The sequence below is a fragment of the Nuphar pumila genome, chromosome 12 (genome assembly GCF_984573655.1).
Source record: "Nuphar pumila chromosome 12, dmNupPumi1.hap1.1, whole genome shotgun sequence".
In the NCBI taxonomy this organism is placed as follows: Eukaryota; Viridiplantae; Streptophyta; class Magnoliopsida; order Nymphaeales; family Nymphaeaceae; genus Nuphar; species Nuphar pumila.
The window spans coordinates 11,800,006-11,818,000 of NC_143260.1; the positions used below are offsets into that span (position 1 = coordinate 11,800,006).

The 17,995-nt window shown below is 36.5% G+C and overlaps 1 protein-coding gene across 2 annotated transcripts in view; it reads left to right on the top strand.

The window, feature by feature from the left end:
• LOC149819998 (uncharacterized) overlaps nt 1-17,995 on the top strand; it is a 42,369-nt gene that overhangs the window by 4,390 nt on the left and 19,984 nt on the right. Inside the window, exons 3-6 of one of the 2 annotated variants that reach the window (XM_089982910.1) lie at nt 4,185-4,241; nt 4,409-4,492; nt 6,071-6,105; nt 16,860-16,945. In XM_089982910.1, the coding sequence (XP_089839036.1) occupies nt 4,185-4,241; nt 4,409-4,492; nt 6,071-6,105; nt 16,860-16,945 (262 nt within the window). The remainder of the gene's footprint in view (nt 1-4,184; nt 4,242-4,408; nt 4,493-6,070; nt 6,106-16,859; nt 16,946-17,995) is intronic. The other variant, XM_089982911.1, reaches the window with a different exon arrangement.

Genomic DNA, 17,995 nt, shown 5'->3' on the forward strand with positions numbered 1-17,995 from the left:
TGCTTTGAACCTCACAGAGGACATGGCATTGAATAGAAATGATTGGAGGAGAAGGATTCATGTGGAAGACCCAGAATGATTTTCTTTTTTGGTTCATATCGCCGACCCCAATTGTTTTGGGATGAAGGCGTTGTTGTTGTTGTTGTAATGTCTATAGTCATCGGAAGGCTTTAATTTTATTCCCAAGGGTCTAGTCACTTATAAAACATAATGCTAGTCTTGCGGGCGTGTTCATGTTTGTTTATGTAGTGATAATGTACATGTTTCTAGTATACATGTATTCTTTACATAAAATCATGATGATGCCTTTTAATCTTATAAATGATTTTGGAATGGGAAGTATGTCTTGTCCTGGTTGTGAGATCAGGATGAAGTTATCATGTTTGATGTAAATTCCTCTTTGAGAAGAAATTTGATGTAAAATTTTGAATGTAGCACTATTATGACCTGGGCCTATCACGTTCTTGGATGTCGTCAAACAGATTGGCTATGGCTTGATCATAGAGAAAATTGAGTGGGAAACCATGTTTAGATGTTCTTATTTCTGTTTTCTTTGTGATCTCTCTTCTCCATAACTGCTCAGTTTTATGGTACCTCCTTTTTTGGTCATTTGTCTTGGCTCTTCTCTTCCTACTCCACCACTCACCTGTTAAAATATGTTTAATGTAAGGATGTGTGTGTGTGTGTGTGTATATATATATATATATATATATATATATATATATATATATATATATATATATATCAAGGCTATTTTGGTCATTTCCTTTGCTGTAATAGGGGCAGTCTAGTAGGGACTGCACAGTCTTTTTACATTTTTATTTTACTGTTTTTCTGTTATTTTTTTTTCAGTCTCCATTCCTCTTATTTGGCTCTTTAAATAGGGTCCTCTATGTTGTAATACATGCTTTTCCAATTATATTTGAGGTTCTATAAAATTTTATTTTTTTATATTGTGTCTCTTGTGAGATTTGTGTTTGGTGGTTGTCTCCGTTGTGAGATTGTATTTGACCCATTAGTAGTTTTTGTGTATTTGTTCTCTCTTGTAGCCCTTCGTGGCACTCTCTTTGTGTTTGCTGATTACTTCATTTCATCACCACCCAGCACATCCCTCCTCCAACAATAAGGAGGAAAAAATGAAAAAGCAGCTTTAGAGTTACTTGGGGGTGTTGGAATAACTGGATTCATTTATTTTGGTCAAGTTATGGCTTTGTATTTATGCCTGTGCATAAAAATGTGTTCATGTTCTATCTTGCTTACTTTCAGATGAACCATGCTCCCATGAGATTCTATCCATATACATCGAGCAGATGGGTACTATCTTTTGTATGTAATTCACAAAGGATAAGTGCTCAGTATTTTTCATATAGGAAAATATTATGTAAAAATTTAGTTATATCTGAAAATTCTCCTGATCAATATGTAAATTTATACAACTGATTCAGCATCATAGTTTGACTTTTTTTTCAAAAAAAAAATTATATTTATAGAAGTGAAAAAAATTCTTGTTTACATAACTTTCCAAATAAGAATTAGTAAATATAACAATATTGTTGCCTATACTTGAAGACAAGCACATGCATCAACGTGGTATACATAATTCAACAAATAATTTCCTTTAAGTTCCTTCCTGCCTTCTCCCTACCTCCCCCCCCCCCCCCCCCCCCCCCCCCCCCCCCCCCTTCACACACACACACACATAAATTCATGCATGAGTGCACACACATTCATGTGTGTGTGTGTGTGCATGCGTGACCGTGTGCGTGGGTTTGGATAATTTACTTGGGCTTGGCACTCTCTGTTTGAATGGATCAAGGCCAGCTAATCACTTGAGTTTATGTGTATGAAGGTGGATTATGAGAAGCTTTTGTCTATCTTCGCAAAACTTGCATAAAGCTCTCTTTACTTTCATGTTCTGGCTTGGGTTAAGCCCTTCCGTGCATACATTTTGAGATTTAAATTTAAGTCGCCAATTTAAGCCAAATGCTTTCCACCCATTGTCTTTTGGACCCTTGAAAACTTGCATTTCAATCTAATATGCTTTCAAATGGAAATATGGCCATAAGGTTAATGTGGTTGTAATATCACTTCATCCTTTACAGAATATAAGGAAATCCGAACAGTATCGGCAAGATTTTAAAACCATGATGACGTTCTGAGCTTAATATCATGAAATTAATAATGAAATAAGTTCAAACATATTTAATGTAACAAAATTATTTTGAATTCTCCAAGATCAAGCTGGCTGTAGAACCATGCTTGTGGTCTATAGGCCTATACTTCATCTTGGGAAATGGCGTCAACATTTGTAGGCCTTATAGGTTTAGATGGGTTGAACATCTGTATGCTTATGTTTTCAGTATTCAGTTACCAACACAGTGAAAAATATTTTTGGATTGGAATCCGAAGGATCCTATTTTGAGAGTGCAGCTTTGACTAAATGTCTGGTGACATGATATAGATGCTCGAAAAAACTATGTAAAAAAGTGATAATTTATCAGCTTCATTTTCTCCTTTGGACTTTAGTGGCAAATGTAGCCTAGACATTCGTCACCAAGCATGTAAATATTCATGCATGGATGGACCTGCTTTGATCCATCCCATTTCACTTGAATGCGCTGATGCATGTTAGAGTGCACACCTATTACTTCCAATATGTTTCATGCCCTTTACACGTAACATTACTGCCTGCTTGACTCTAGATTTTTTTTAAGTATGCTCAACCATATGTTTTCCTGATCATGTCCATGCTAGCATTGTGTCCCTTGGTGATTCAACCTGAGACTGGTCATCCTACTTGGATGAAATAGATAACATTTCATTGGTTTCTTCATATTCAGGTTTTCAACTGTATTGGCCAAAACCCATGATTGTGGCTATGCACCTCACATGCTACTTTTTATCACTTCAATCTCCTTGCCTGGGAGTCCATGCATATAACCTTGTCTTCGAGTGAGATTCATTCCTTACTGCTCCCTTTGGTAGCTCATGTATTGCTATGCATTTGCTTATGTTATACTAATGTGTTATTCTATACTAAAACAGGTCGGCATCACACAATTTTTTTTTTCTATACATTCAATTTAGAGTTCTCTTGTGAAATAAAAACAGACTTCTTAAGTCTATGCAAGATTGGCACAAATCAGTAAGCCATGTTGCAGTAATTTCATCAAGCTTTTGTAAATTGCTAAAAAAATGTATATGTTTTTAGATTCTATTGGAGTTAATGCTATCTTGATCCAATCATTTTGGTGCTCTAATACAGGTTTAGAGTAATATATTATTGTATCATGAGCAAATTACTCACATGCGTACTCTGACCAGTGTGTGTGTGTGTCTGCCCAGGTATGTGTGTGTAGTGTCTGTCTGGTGTGTGTTTGTGCACATGCAGGCATATGGGTAGCTGGGTGGGTTTGCATGCACACAGGAGCGGGCACATGTGTGTGCGTGTGCACGCACTTGTTACAAGTAGATATACTACACTAGGAAAGGAGTTGGCAGAAGAGGTTTCTTTTCTCATTACATGATATAAAACTTCTATAGCTATATTACACCAGAAAATATTTGCTCACGACATCACATCACATGAACTTTTAGCCATTTTCTATTCTATTGATATGGTTTATTGGATATGTGACAGTACATTAAAAAATATTGCCGATTGCTGAGCTAATGTAGTTTGTGTTCATGGGATGTTTCTTATGCTTACTGTTTCAGCTGCAGCAGAAAGAGCGCTTGTTGAACTATGCCTATATAATTTCAATTATATGTGCCATTGTATGCCATTGCTACTGCCAATGTGACTTGCATGTTTCTTGTTTCTTTCTTTTTTCCCTTACAGGCCACATGGGAAGAAACTTCTTGGCTGCATGCTTTACTATTCTACATGGGAATGTGAACTGTAGTCATGCCATTAGAGTTGCATTATTAATGGAAGATGCAAAATGAATCTTAAGCATCAAGTGTTCAATAGCAAATTCCATGTCATTAGTGTTCTGGGCTTTGTAATCTTTAGCTTCTGAGTTTTGACATCGAGATGCTTAAAATGTTCTATTCCATGCACAAAATAAGGTGGCCTTGAAATTTTATGGAGTGACAAATTGGAGGATCCCTCCCTGTTCTTTGTTTCACTAAAATCACAAAAATGTGATATAGTTGAATGATTTCCCCTTTTATGTTGTCAGGGAAATAAAGAAGAATCTGAAGAGGAAGAAGATTCTGAAGAAGAAGTTGAGGAAGTGGTACAGTTCTGTTGTGTGCTTTAGCATTTCATTTGTTTGTGTCAGTTAGTTATTGCAAGTATTCTTGTATTCCTTTTTCTTGATATTTGGGCTGATAGCATAATTTCTATTATTTACAATGAAGGCCATCTCTTCTGTTTTGATGTTTTATTTATCATTGTTTGCAGAAAAAGAAAGGGACACAAGGCATTATTGAGATTGAAAATCCTAATTTGGTTAAACCTAAAAATTTGAAGGCAAGAGATGCTGATGTAAGTTTGCTTCTTTCGACTGTTCTTGCACCTATTTAGTTCATTAACTTTCACCAGTGGCTGAACATACTTCTGTGGTGCAATCTGTTGGTTGTGGATCTTAATTTATATAATAGTTCATTGTCATGTTTAAGCTCTTGTGGTCAGAGTAGGAAAAATGCAGCACAAAGGACACACAGTGAAAGGAACTCCATCAAGGCAAACAGAAATGTTGGTGTGGGAGAAAGCATAAAGACATACAGTGACAGAGAGGAAACACATTTATATCATCTTGATATCAAGAAGTTGGATAATGTTAGTTCCTCTTCCTGGATATGAGGAAATCTACACAATCATATATCTGTAAGGAGAACAAATACTTAAAGAGTGTACTAGTATGTATCAGAATAGATGTATAGTTCATGAGACAATTAGCCTGATCTATCATTTGCATTGATACTCAACAAATGGACCTAAGTCATTGACATAAGGAATTGTGGTACAACTAAGGCCCCCCTCGCTTCTCTCTCTTGCAGTCTTGCTCATACGCATGTGCATGTGCTCACATACGCATATACACAAGCATTATCACACTTTGCAGCTATCAAAACCCACCAGATTCTGCTTGATCTTGCAAAGAAAGTGGAGAAAAGGCTTGAGAAATTTTGTCCTTGAAAATTTGCTAGATTGTTGAACAGTAAGACTTCTCATGAAGCTCGAAGGATGACAGTTAGAAGATCGGATTTAATGAATAAATCCTTGATATCTAAGGGTGGTGGTTGCTTTGTTATGGAAAAAGCAAACAGGTGGGATTGTTAAAGAGTGAAGTGTGGGTTGAATGGTTAGCCACAAAAATAGACTAAAGTATCTAAATGGAAATCCGGATCAGAAATTTAGAAAGGTTGATTTAAGATAGTTGTGTTTTTTAAAGCATTCTTAAAAGACAAGTAACTTGAGAGTGCTGGAATTAGCAAAAGGGAGAGAAGAAGTGAATTAGATAAAAATAGGCAAAATTGGGACAGTCAGACCACATAATTACTGCCTACTTCAAGAGAAGCTTGTTCATATTTTACAAAAATGATCCCTGATATTTCTTCCCTGGTCTATTCCATCCTAGCAGGTTGTTTGCTTGCTAATATGAATTGACTGATGGTTCCTTTTTATTCTCTTAGAAGCTCTCTTCTTCCTTTCCAGCAGAATTTACAAGCATATTGCAAAAAGCCCCTCAAATTTTAATTAGCTGGCATGAACTGTTTGCCATCATCTGTATTTCTATTTGTCATTTGGATAAGCTGCTGCAGCGGTCTATTGCACATGACATGCATGTTTTTATTTTTTTCCTTATTTTTTGTGAGGAATATAACCTGCATGTTAATATGTCTGATATTTTCCTCCTATTCGACAGTGTGGATTTGGATGAATTTGTGACTGGTAATAGTTTGATTGGTCTCTTTCTGTACTGGGTGGCCTCTGTTTACTATCCATGCCATAAGCTGAATGTCGGGTCGTTTCTTTTTTTGTGTTTGAGTTTTAATAAATATGTAAATTTTTTCTGCATTTATAGCCAAAATGTGGCTTCTGACTTCATCTGTTCTGCAGTTGGAGAAAACAACTGAGCTCTCAAGGCGTGAAAGGTGTGTGACTTTGATAGTTCTTTGTGTGTACGCTAGTTTGGTTTTATCCAAGATTTATCTGATATGTATATTTTTTCAAGTTTATAAGAAACCATGCAACAGTAGTTTGCTTTGTTTATTCAGAAAGATTCTGCATCTTATTCTACATTAAAAAAAGTATACCAATGCGGAACGGGTTGCAATGCAGATACACTTGGTGCGATACAATAATTTCAAAAGATTAGGACATGGGGACACGATCATACACAAACATGGATTATGTATACGTCTGTTCTTGTGTGTACAACAATTCTAGATAACTATAATTAGGAACATCAAATAATGAAACTAAGTTGAAATCAAAATGTAATGTAATTGATAACAAATTTTAAAAGAAAAAAAAACTCAAGTGTATACAAAACAACCAAATAAAATCGTAAAAAAATAGATAAAGTTAATGACACAATGTTGACTCTATGTGAAACTGCATTGACTCTGTCCATGAAGTGTCCTGGAGCATCCATGAAGTATGTCATCTCGGGTCGACACCGGATATGCATGCTAAGTGAAGTTTCCTTGTGACATGCATTTATGCTTAGCAAGACAATGTCTGTATTTTGTAGTCACTGTATTTCTTCTTGCATCATCTGGATGACATTGTTCCTATGTAATACAGACTCTTCTAAAAGGCCAATGCACCCTGTCGCACCTGCATCTGTGTGGGTGCGGTACTTGAACACAGCTTCCACAGTGTGTCAGGTGTGGTCAACCGCACCGGGGTCCATTTCTGTCCGAAACTGGACTCAGTTAATCCTAATCAAGTCCAATTTTATCTATAGTATATACTTAAATACATATTCACACACACACACACACACACACACTATATATATATATTATATCACTATCACCGATATCAATGATATTTTGAATATATCATGATATTTTCAAATTATTGGAAAATAAAAAATATCGCGATATTATCACGATATTTTTGAGTTTTTTATTTTTTAAAATTTTTACTTTGCATTTCCAATTTTTTGTTTCTTTTATATTTTAAAACCTTTAAAACATGTTTCTTTATATTTTTGAAAGAAAAAGAATACAAAATTTATTATTTTCTTAGGTTTTTTGTTGTTATTTATATTTTTTTCAATTTTTTAAACTCCCTAGATTTTCCCGAGATTTAGCAACTTTTGAAAATCTCTCTGAGAAATACCCTCGTCGAGAAATTATCTTTAACGATACAGGTGGCTATGGTATGTATGTATGTATGTATGTATATCATGGTTGGATTTCTTGCCGATTTGACTCGGGACTCGATTGAGTCAACTCGGATAGGAACATATCCAAGGTAAAAAAAAATAGTGTGACTCGTTATAACCTGAAACTCGCCCGATTCAAACTCAAAAAATCGGGTGACTTGGCCAAGTCACAATATTGATACGGCCGAGTCACTACTTTGAAATGAAAATCAACTTTTGATTTTTGAAACCCTAGTGGCTAGCACTCTTTCTCTCTTTCCCTCTGGCGAATCACGACTCCTCTAGCCATCTCTTCTCCTAAGGTTCATCCCCCTCCGGTCTCTCTCTCTCTATCTCCTTTTGGAGGGTGTCTGCTGAAACCGGGAACAACAACAACGGTAGAGTGAGAGGATGGCGGCACTGAAGAAGGCGAGGGAGAGCAGAAACAAGGAGCTGATAAAGGGCATGGGGAGGGTGTCCAGGCCGAGGATGTACCACAAGAGGGGGCTCTGTGCCATCAAGGCCAAGCACGGCGGTGCCTTCCCCAGCCACCAACCCCAACCAGTGAAGCCCAAGCCTGCCCCCCCCCCCCCCCCCCAAGTACTACCCGGCCGCCGACTTCCCCAAACCCATCTCCAACAACCGAAAGCTCAAGCCCGCTAAGCTCAACTCTCTCTCTAACTCTCCAAGTATAATGGTTTTCTAGACGAGTGGGTGCTTGCAAATAACCACTTGACCAGTTCATTTTTTGTTTGGGGAGTAAGACCTGCCGACATTATGAGGGGGATGATTTTTTCTTAGTTTTGATTTTCTTTGTTTTGGTAGATCCGCCTTATGTTATGGATGTTGTACCTTTTATCTATCAATTATGATATTATGATCAGGTTGGATACCAGAAAAATTATTTGATTCATGATTTTCCTTTTTTTGTGAATTTGTTTATCCTTTTGCTATTTGTTTGGGATAGTTTTTATTTTGTGTTTTGGATTTGTATTTATTTGTTCTTTTCTAATAGTTGGAATGGTTAACAATTTCTTTCTTCGTGATTTATTCTTTAGCATTTTGTTGAACACTCGAGATGTTTTTTTTATTTCTTTATCATTTTAACTATTTGTTGATTTGTTCTACCTCTTTTGTATGATTTTCTTTTCCTTTTAATTTTTTACATTTGACTATGAATGCATATGCACTTGCAGTAAGTTAATTATAATGTCTTCACTATCATAAATATATGATGATACATATTAGATGTTTAGATTAGCTGAATTATAATGCTCACTTGACATTTTTTTGAATCATTAGCATCTTTTTATTATGATTGCACATGCAATAAATATAGGATATTGCATTTTAGATGTTAAATTTAGCCAAGTATGAATCATATTTAGCAAAACTTATTTTTTCTAGCCTTTATGATTGATTTAGGATCTTAGGTTATTTGAGTTTTTTGGTATAAAATCATAATATATGATTTTGTTATATTTTTTTAATAAATTAAAACAAAAACCTTGACTTGTCCAAGTCACCGAGTTTACTCATCCGAGTCACTGATTTGCAAACAGGCAATCCGATGCTGAGTTCTGAGAAAGCCAACCATGAAGTATATCTATATCTTCACCCTTGCACCCAAGATTTTTGAAACTGCCATGTCGCACCCATACCCGCATCCACACTCACACTTATGTGACATCACATTGTTCATAAACATGTCTTTTACTACAAGTGAACTCTATGATATTGATGCTTCTGTTTCTTCTGCATGGCATGAATCTGTCTAGGCTCTTTTATTGCCTCAAAATAGTTCAACAGCTTCTTTGAGTGCTTCATGGAGAAATATGAAATCATATGTATGCCCTTCACAGGAGTTGAACTGTTAGAACTAAGGAGGACATCACCTAGGGCTAATATCATCATTCAAGTTAGATCGTGTATGTGCTGATGATATGGGACGTCCCATGTGGCATGTTATGTAATTTTATTTGTTGTAATGTCTTTTATTGTATCCTACCCTATTAAGGTATTCATATATTAATGCAATTATAGAGTCCCTCACCTAGCATCATCATCAAGGGTTAATTGCGTCTCCTCCATCCTTCTCTCTTCTCTCTCTCTCAAGTACTTTACTTGGGATCAGATTTTCATGGTATCAGAGACACAGATCATTGTAGCCTTTGGAGATTTCATTTCTGGTATAAGGTAGAATTCTCCCTTTTATTCTCATCCTTTCTTTTTGTTCTAAATCCTCTTTCCTTCCTCCCTTTATCCCATCCTCTGAGTGTTTCATCCTGTTTGAAGTCTTTTCCTATATATCTCTTGTTGTTTGCCTTTGTTCTTCTTCTACTTAATCTTTTTTTTAATCTTTCTTTGATCTTTTGGTCTTATTTCTAAGCATACTGTTATCATGCTATTTCTAGCAATAGAAATTTAAATCAGATTTATTTCTGATCCCATGTGGTGTTTATTTTTATTGATTCTTGAATCTGGTCACTGTTGGGTGTGACATGATCGCCTTGGGAATTGTGTATCATGTTCTTTTGTTGATTATGAATTCCAAGATTACAGAATCAATCTCATAAAACTCACTGATATCAATTTCGGGCATAGTACCTTTGCTGTTGCTTTAGTTCTCATGCCAAAAAAAGGCATGATTTCAATTTATTTTTCTGCTGAATATTTTCCCTGCTGATTTTTTTTATTTTGATCCTCGTTCTGTTCTTCAATCTTTCTTTGTGTTGTCATGGCTCTTCCTCAAATCCGAACCCATGTATTCCAACTTCTGTTTTCCCAAAGTAACCATCAAGTTAACCTTTTCCAACTATATCGTTTGGAATGGAGTTGTTTTACCTTATGTTCGATATATGAAGTTGACAAGGCATAATGATGGTACCATGAAAGCTCCTCTTGAACTCATTATCATGAAAGAGACTAATGGAGGAAGCAAGAAAAGCAAAGTGGTTGCCCAAAATCCAGCTTATGATGGTTGGTTGTCCAAGGATCAATGCCTCTTAGCCTGGATCAATTCCACACTTTCAGAAGATATCTTGGCATAGGTAGTTGATTTATCTTCAGCACAAGAAGTCTGGGATAAGTTGAAAAACTGCTTTTCTCAACATTCTCAAGCAAATGCTATTTATTTCTAGAAGCAGCTTTGATTGAATGTAAGAAGGGAGCAACCCACATCAGAATATTTGGGAAAGATGAAAAACATATGCGACCAGCTGGAGTTAATCTACACCCAGTTAGTGATGTTGACATGGTTTTGTATGCTTTGTTGCATGGCCTGGGTGATGATTATGAGTCATTTATAACCGTAGTCTCTACAACAAATCCGGTCTCGAAGATTTCTGATTTGTGCTCTATGTTGATGCATCATGAAGCCATGTTTCCGGACAAGCACAAAGGCTCTACGAATTTTGCCGTGGCGGAGGCCGTTTCAATAACTATTATGGATGTGGCCGTGGTAGAGGAAGATTTGGTGGTTACAACAATTATGCTGGTCGTGAAAACTTTCAGCAAAATTCAGTCCAAGTTATACTTTCTACACCAAAGCTGAATTTTTATAACAATAGCAATTTCTGATTTAATTTTGGTTATGGAAATAACTATGCTCCAATGAGTTATATTTGTGGGGCACAAAATCATCTTGCTGAATATTGTCATGAGAAAATCAATGGTAGAAACAATGCTGGCAGCATGGGAGTGCATAATTCCAACTACCAAGGAGAAAAGAGTGGCGTTAATGAGGATGTTGGCAGCATTAATAATCTGGCTCATTCCTTCTTGAACATGTCGGTTAATTCTCCTTTAGAAGCACAAGCCTGGTTCATTGATAGCGGAGATGCCAACCATGTTACTGGAAACCTAGGTACACTCTCTTCCATTGTCCCTGATCGTGGCAAAGGTGCTGTCATTATTGGTAATGGAACACAACTGCCCATTATTGAGGAAATGCCATATTTTCTTTGTGTAATACCCTTCAGTGTAGCTTTTTGTACCCACTACTGCACTATCCTTTGTCTTGTAGTGGGCTCTATGGGGGTTAACACTCCTTTATTATTGTTGTAACTCTTATTTGTTTCTCAATGAAGTTTTCCCTCTCTAGGGCTTCTTCTCCGATGCTCTCTCTTCTTTCTTTCATTCTTTGATAGATCTAACATCGTACCAGAGCTAAGTTGTATTGAAGAGAGGTGGAATGAGGAAGCATTTTGAAGGTTGAAGGAGACTTCATTCTTGTGCTGCATCGAAGTTCGTGCATCAATGATGACATCAGCATGGGCTGTATGGATGGTTTGATTTTAGCATGCGAAGATTAAAATCTGCTACATCTTGATTTTAGAAGTCTCTGGAATCAAGATTCAGGATCATCGGCCTTCATTTGGATTTTTGAGTGATTTTTGAAGATTTTTTGGGTTGTTAATACTCGATTATCCAGATTTGGGTATTTTGACCATTTAGTGCATTTCAGTGGTTTCTGATCATCAAGAATAGGTCTATTCTGGTCGTTTTTGGATTGGAAATCTGTTGGACTCATTTTGGGTGTTTTTTGTAAAGATTTGAAGGGTTTTTGATGAGTTTATTGGGTTTTCTCTATTGCCGATGACCTGTTAGATCTCAAATTAGCTATCAACTTTTGTTTCTGATTGATATTTGGACTGCACACTTGAATGTCTGCAAAATCAGTTACAATGATAACTTTTGTGGGTGGGTGTTGTTAAGTTTTGTTACTGGTTGCATTGAAGGGTTGTGCGTGCAACTTGTGCATATCAGGCTCTATTGGTGCCTTTTGTATCATTTTTGGGTATCATTGCTGTGGATTGGTATTTTCTGCAGCCTTATTTTGTAGTTTGGGGGTTGGGTTGAAATGAAGAAAGGAGACAGAGACACTATCCAGTTGACTTTAGTTAAGTTGGATGAAACCAGCTATTCCTTTTGGTGTGATTTTAGAATAGCCATAGTTGATGGCAAAGGACTAGGTGGCTTTTTTTATGGAACTTTAGTGAAGCCCAAACTTAGAAATGTGAATTATGAGAATGCGATCAAAGAATGAAAGACGAACAATACGAAAGTCAAGACTTGGATTCTTGGCTTTGTAGAACAAAGAATTGCTATGAACATCTCCAAGTTTGTTGAAGCTAAGGATGCTTGAGACTATCTCAAGCAAATGTACATGGAAGAACTGGGCAATGCAGTATCAATTAATGCAGGAATTGAAAGCTTTAAGACAAGGATGCAAGTAAGTTGAGGAATATCATTGTGAGATGCAACTGTTATGAGATATATTGGCCTTGATTGACAGCAAAAAGAAGTGTGAGACGTGCAAGGATTGTAAGACTTGTATGGAGGCAGAAATGCAATCCATGGAAACAAAAAGAGTAATTGAGTTTTTTATGGGATTGCTCTATGAGTTTGATAATGTTAGAAGTATTCCTTCTTCAAGTCACTTAAGCTCTTTCTGAAATCATTGTTGAGGAGACTAAGATGAAATCTCTTCAGTCCTATTTCTCTGATGATTTTGTTATGGTAGCAGGAAGACAACTTAGCAATTTTAGTGGGGCAAATGTGAGATCCCTGAAGCATGATAGCAATTTTATTTGGGATCTATCATTCAAAAGTATGGAGAAATTGATGGAGATGTAAATCATAGGATAAAGGTTGGGTGGATGAAATAGAAGAGTGCAACTGGAGTGTTGTGCGATCGTAGAATGCCATTGCGGTTGAAGGGAAAGTTTTATAGGACGACTATTAGGCCCGCTTTACTATATTGTACGAAATGTTGGGCTGCCAAGAGACATCATATTCAAAAAATGAGTGTAGCTGAGATGCGTATGCTGAGATGGATGTGTGAAAATACAATAAAAGATAAGATTCAGAACAAGGAGATACGTAAGAAGGTAGGCGTTGCACCCATTGAAAATAAGATGAGAGAGAATCATTTACGGTGGTTTGGACATATTCGGCGAAGGCCTAATGATGCTCCAGTTAGAAGGATGGAGAAATGTGAAAATATATTAGTTAAAAGAGGTCGGGGTAGGCCTAGGAAGACATGGATGGAGGTGATAGGAAAGGATATGAATGCTTTGAACCTCATCGAGGACATGGCATTGGATAGAAATGATTGGAGGAGAAGGATTCATGTGGAAGACCCAGAATGATTTCCTTTTTTGGTTCATATCGCCAACCCCAATTGTTTTGGGATGAAGGCGTAGTTGTTGTTGGTGTGTATATATATATATATATATATATATATATATATATATATATATATATATATATATATAATAGCATACAGGAATACGTAAATGCATACATTTTAACAATCCTATATTGAGGCCGTGTCAAATCCATTGTGACAAAAGACAATGACTGAGAAATTGGAGGCTTTTGAGAGAATGAAAGCATGAGAGTTGGTTGAACTGCCAGAAGGGAAGAATGTAGTTGGGTGCAGGTGGGTGTATAAAATCAAAACTGAGGCAGATGGGTCTATTGAAAGATACAAGGCTCGTCTTGTAGCAAAGGGATATAGTTGGTAGTATGGGACCGACTTTGTTGAAACCTTTGCACTAGTGTCTCATATAACTACTATCCGGACCCTGCTAGCAGTGGCTGAGCAAGAGGATGAGAACTGCGACAAATGGATGTGAAGAATGCCTTTATGAATGGGGACTTGAAGGAAGAAGTGTATATGTAGTTACCTCAAGGAATTGTTGATAAGGAAGGCAGGGTGTGTAGACTGAAGAGAGCATTGTATGGGTTAAAACAAGCCCAAAGGGCTTGGTTTGAGAAATTCAGTGCTGCAATGGTGAGGTTGGGATTCAGACAAAGTTATCATATGATTATTGTCGGTGATGATAGGGCAATGATTGTTAGAGTAAAGATGTAGTTAGCTCAAAACCTTGAAATGAAAGATTTAGGAAAATTAAAATATTCCTAGGTCTTGAGATTGCATACTGAGGATTTTTGTTGACTTAGCACAAATATGCGTCAGAATTGATTGGAAAGACAAGACTTGCAAATGATACAAAACAAGTGAATACTCTTATGGAAACTAATTGCAAATTAAAGTATGCATATGGTGAACTACTCAGTGACCCTAGAATTTATAGGCAGATAGTTGGGAGTTTAATTTACTTGACAATTTCGCATGCCCCAAGATCATCTCATTTGGCAGTAGTTACGAGGATTATCAGATATGTTAGGGGTACCATGCATTATGGATTGTTCTTTTCTGCTACATTGCATTGGAGTTGAAGGCATTACTGTGATGTAGATTTTAGGGGAACTTCTCAAGATAGACATTCTACCTCTGGGTTTTATGTATTTCTAGGAGAATCATTAATATCATGGAGGAGCAAGAAGCAACAAAGGATTGCTTTATCCATTACTGAGGCAGAATGTCGTGCAATGGCTCAGCCGCTCAAGTGACTGCAAAAATCATTTGGTTGAGGTGGTTGGTGCAGGACATGGGAGTAAACATAGTCACGTCAACTACTTTGCATTGTGACAATCAGAGTGCTATCCATATTGCCAAAAATCTAGAATTTCATAAGGACTAAGCACATTGAGATAGATTGTCATATCTAGATAGAGTTATATCCTTGGCATACATTGGAACTTAGAACCAGATAGCTGATTGTTTGACCAAAAGTTTACCGTTGAAGGCTTTCCAATGATTCTTGTTCAAGCTTGGGTTGATTGTGTTCTCATCACCTCAATCTTGGGGGGGAGTATTGAGGAAATGCCATATTTTCTTTGTTAGTAATACCCTTTAATGTAGCTTTTTGTACATAAATTTCAGATCAGGGGTATTTCTGTAAACTAGTATATACCTACTACTACACTATCCTTTGTCTTGTAGTTCTATGGGGGTCGACACTCCTTTATTATTGTTGTAACTCTTATTTGTTTCTCAATGAAGTTTTCCCTCTTTAGGGCTTCTTCTCCATTGCTCTCTCTTCTCTCTCTTTCTTTGTTAGATCTAACACCCATTACCCACATTGGATGTGTTAATATTAATTCTCTCAGTGGTAGTTTGATTCTTAAGAATGTCTTTCTTGTTCCCAGTTTAAAAAAGAATCTCATTTTTATCTCAGTTTGGTGATGACCTGAATATCTCATATATTTTTAGTCTTCGTCATGTTTTCTTGAAGGATTTGTAGGGACAATGTTTGTTAGAGGAGACCGCTATGGGAGTTATATACGATTCAAAATCTGTCTCAGGAGAGGTTCCCTTCCTATTTTACTGGTCATGGTTTGTTTATGGGTCATAATAAAGATGTCTCTTTACGGCATCATCGTTTGAGGCATTGTTCAGTTGAGTCTATAAATAAGCTCTGCAATCGGGGTTGTATTCCTCGTATTGGTGTCAGTTCAGGTCCTTTAATGTGTTATGGCATCCTTATCTGTCTCCTTAGAGCCAGCAAAATTAGTTTCAGTGTTCTCCTTTTGCCTTTTGAGGCTGATTTCAAACTGTCCTACCTGTACTATTATCTCAATCTCTTTCTGTGCTTTACAGCTATATTTTTCACATTTCGATCTCCATCTTGGCCATAAGATGCCATTTCTTCTGATCTTTTCCAACATCTTGCTTGCTGGTTACTTTGCTGATCATCATTGCAGAAAACAAATTCTTTCCCCAGACTATTTTGTCCTCATTTTTCTAGTACTTATTCTCTTGGAGCTGGTCATTTATGAAGAATGGTTCATGTTCATTACCTGGCTAGTATGACATAAACCTGCATCATGACTCTTGAACAAAAAATTATTATATTTTGATTCGTTAATTGTGACATGTCCATATATTAAAATCCTTCTTCCACTGGAATAATGATGGGATCCCTTATATGAGTTGGAGCACCCAGCCAAAGCACATGCTTCAGATAGGGTCAAACTTCTTTCTATGAGATTCCTCTGTATACACGTATCAATACAACCAGAACTTCTGAAAAAACAAGTAATCTGGTTGTTTTTCCATTTCATAGGGTGATCTATCACCTCCCACTTGGCATTCTATTTATCAAAAAATGACTCTGTAAAACGCCCCTAACCACAAAAGCTTTTGCAAACCACTTGGGAACATCAGTACTTTTCTGTCAACCTCTTCATTGTTTAGTAGTTAGGATAAGAAAGCTGCTGCTCATCCTGTTATCGCTTAAAAATTTCTTGAAATCATTGGATTTGGATCCTCCCCCTCCATCACATCGGAGGATTCTCCCTTTTTCTGGCATTGTAATACTGTCTTTGAGGCTTTGGTAACATATTTGTACTTTGAAAAGTTAGTGATTTTCTGCATTTCTAGTTTTTGTAACCTATGAGTATTAAACCTACCTGTATTTCTAGTTTAAGTTTTGTTGCCATGATATTTGATTTTTAAATTATCTGAATCTTGTAAAGTCTATGGGCATGCTTATTAGGCGTTCAACCACATTGTCTCTTTAGTATCTGTGCCAATCTTATGTAAGGATGCATTTTTTAGATTCTAGTTTTGCTACATGTTAGGCTGCTCCATTTTTTTGAACTCTTATTGTTATTCAGGGAAGAAATAGAGAAACAAAAAGCTCATGAACATTATATGAGGTTACAGGAACAGGGAAAAACAGAACAAGCTAGAAAAGATTTAGGTAAGATATTTCTTGAATGATTATCCTCTTTAAATTCTTCCAAATAGAAAGGTTTATGTAAGACCAATAAGCTAGTCTTTTGTTCGTATTATTGTTATCCTTTTCTTATTTCTCCAAGTGCAATGTTTATATATGTTCAAAATAAGTGTTTCTGCATATTATCATTGCGTGGGATATTCTCTTGTTGAATGTCTTTCTTCTACTCCTCCATGGGCTTCATGTCCTTCACTACATGCAGTGGTTTACAGTTTTTGTTTGTTATGCAACAATATGTAGGTGTATATGTCATTTTGTTTCTCAAGCTTTTCAGGAAGGCATCATTAGTCGAAGGAATGCTGTTATGGAGTTACCATAAGTGATTCATATAGGTGGGCACATTACTTTTCTAGAAAAGAAACAAATTCTGTTAGCATGAGACAGTGAACTGAAGCAGGAATTATAATGAGTAAATTAGTCTAAGGTATCTGTATAAACCTAATCTTGCAAAGTTTCTGCACTTGCAAAATTTTATGCTGGCCTTCAATTTGAGCTGTCAACAAGTTGGATACCTGACCCATCAGGCTAATACCCAAACCCGCCCAATTAACTAGTTGTGGGTTTCAGGTTTTGTTGGGTTAGGAAAATAAATCCCAAACCCGTATTCATATAATTTAAGAATATTATATTCACTAAAAATGCATATAAAATACTCGGTCAAGCTGGGTGGGGTCGGATATCTGACAAAGATCTTAACCCAAACCGGACCTGCAGATTACTTGGGTCAACATTTTTCATACCCATACCTGGGAAATTCTTGGTTCACGTCAGCTCAGGTACCCAACCCATTGATAAGCCCTACCTACCATAGTCACAAATATTGTTCTCAGATATTTCTGGGAAAGGGAAAATCTTGGGAGATTTTAAAAAAAATTGTTCTCGGAAAAATCTCGGGAAAATTTCAGCAATTTAACAATTATAAAATAACAAAAAAGTGCTTAAAAAGACATTATTCTATGGGACACTTTTGTCATATGTAAGAGAGACTGGCAGATGGCTGGATATAAGGTAAGG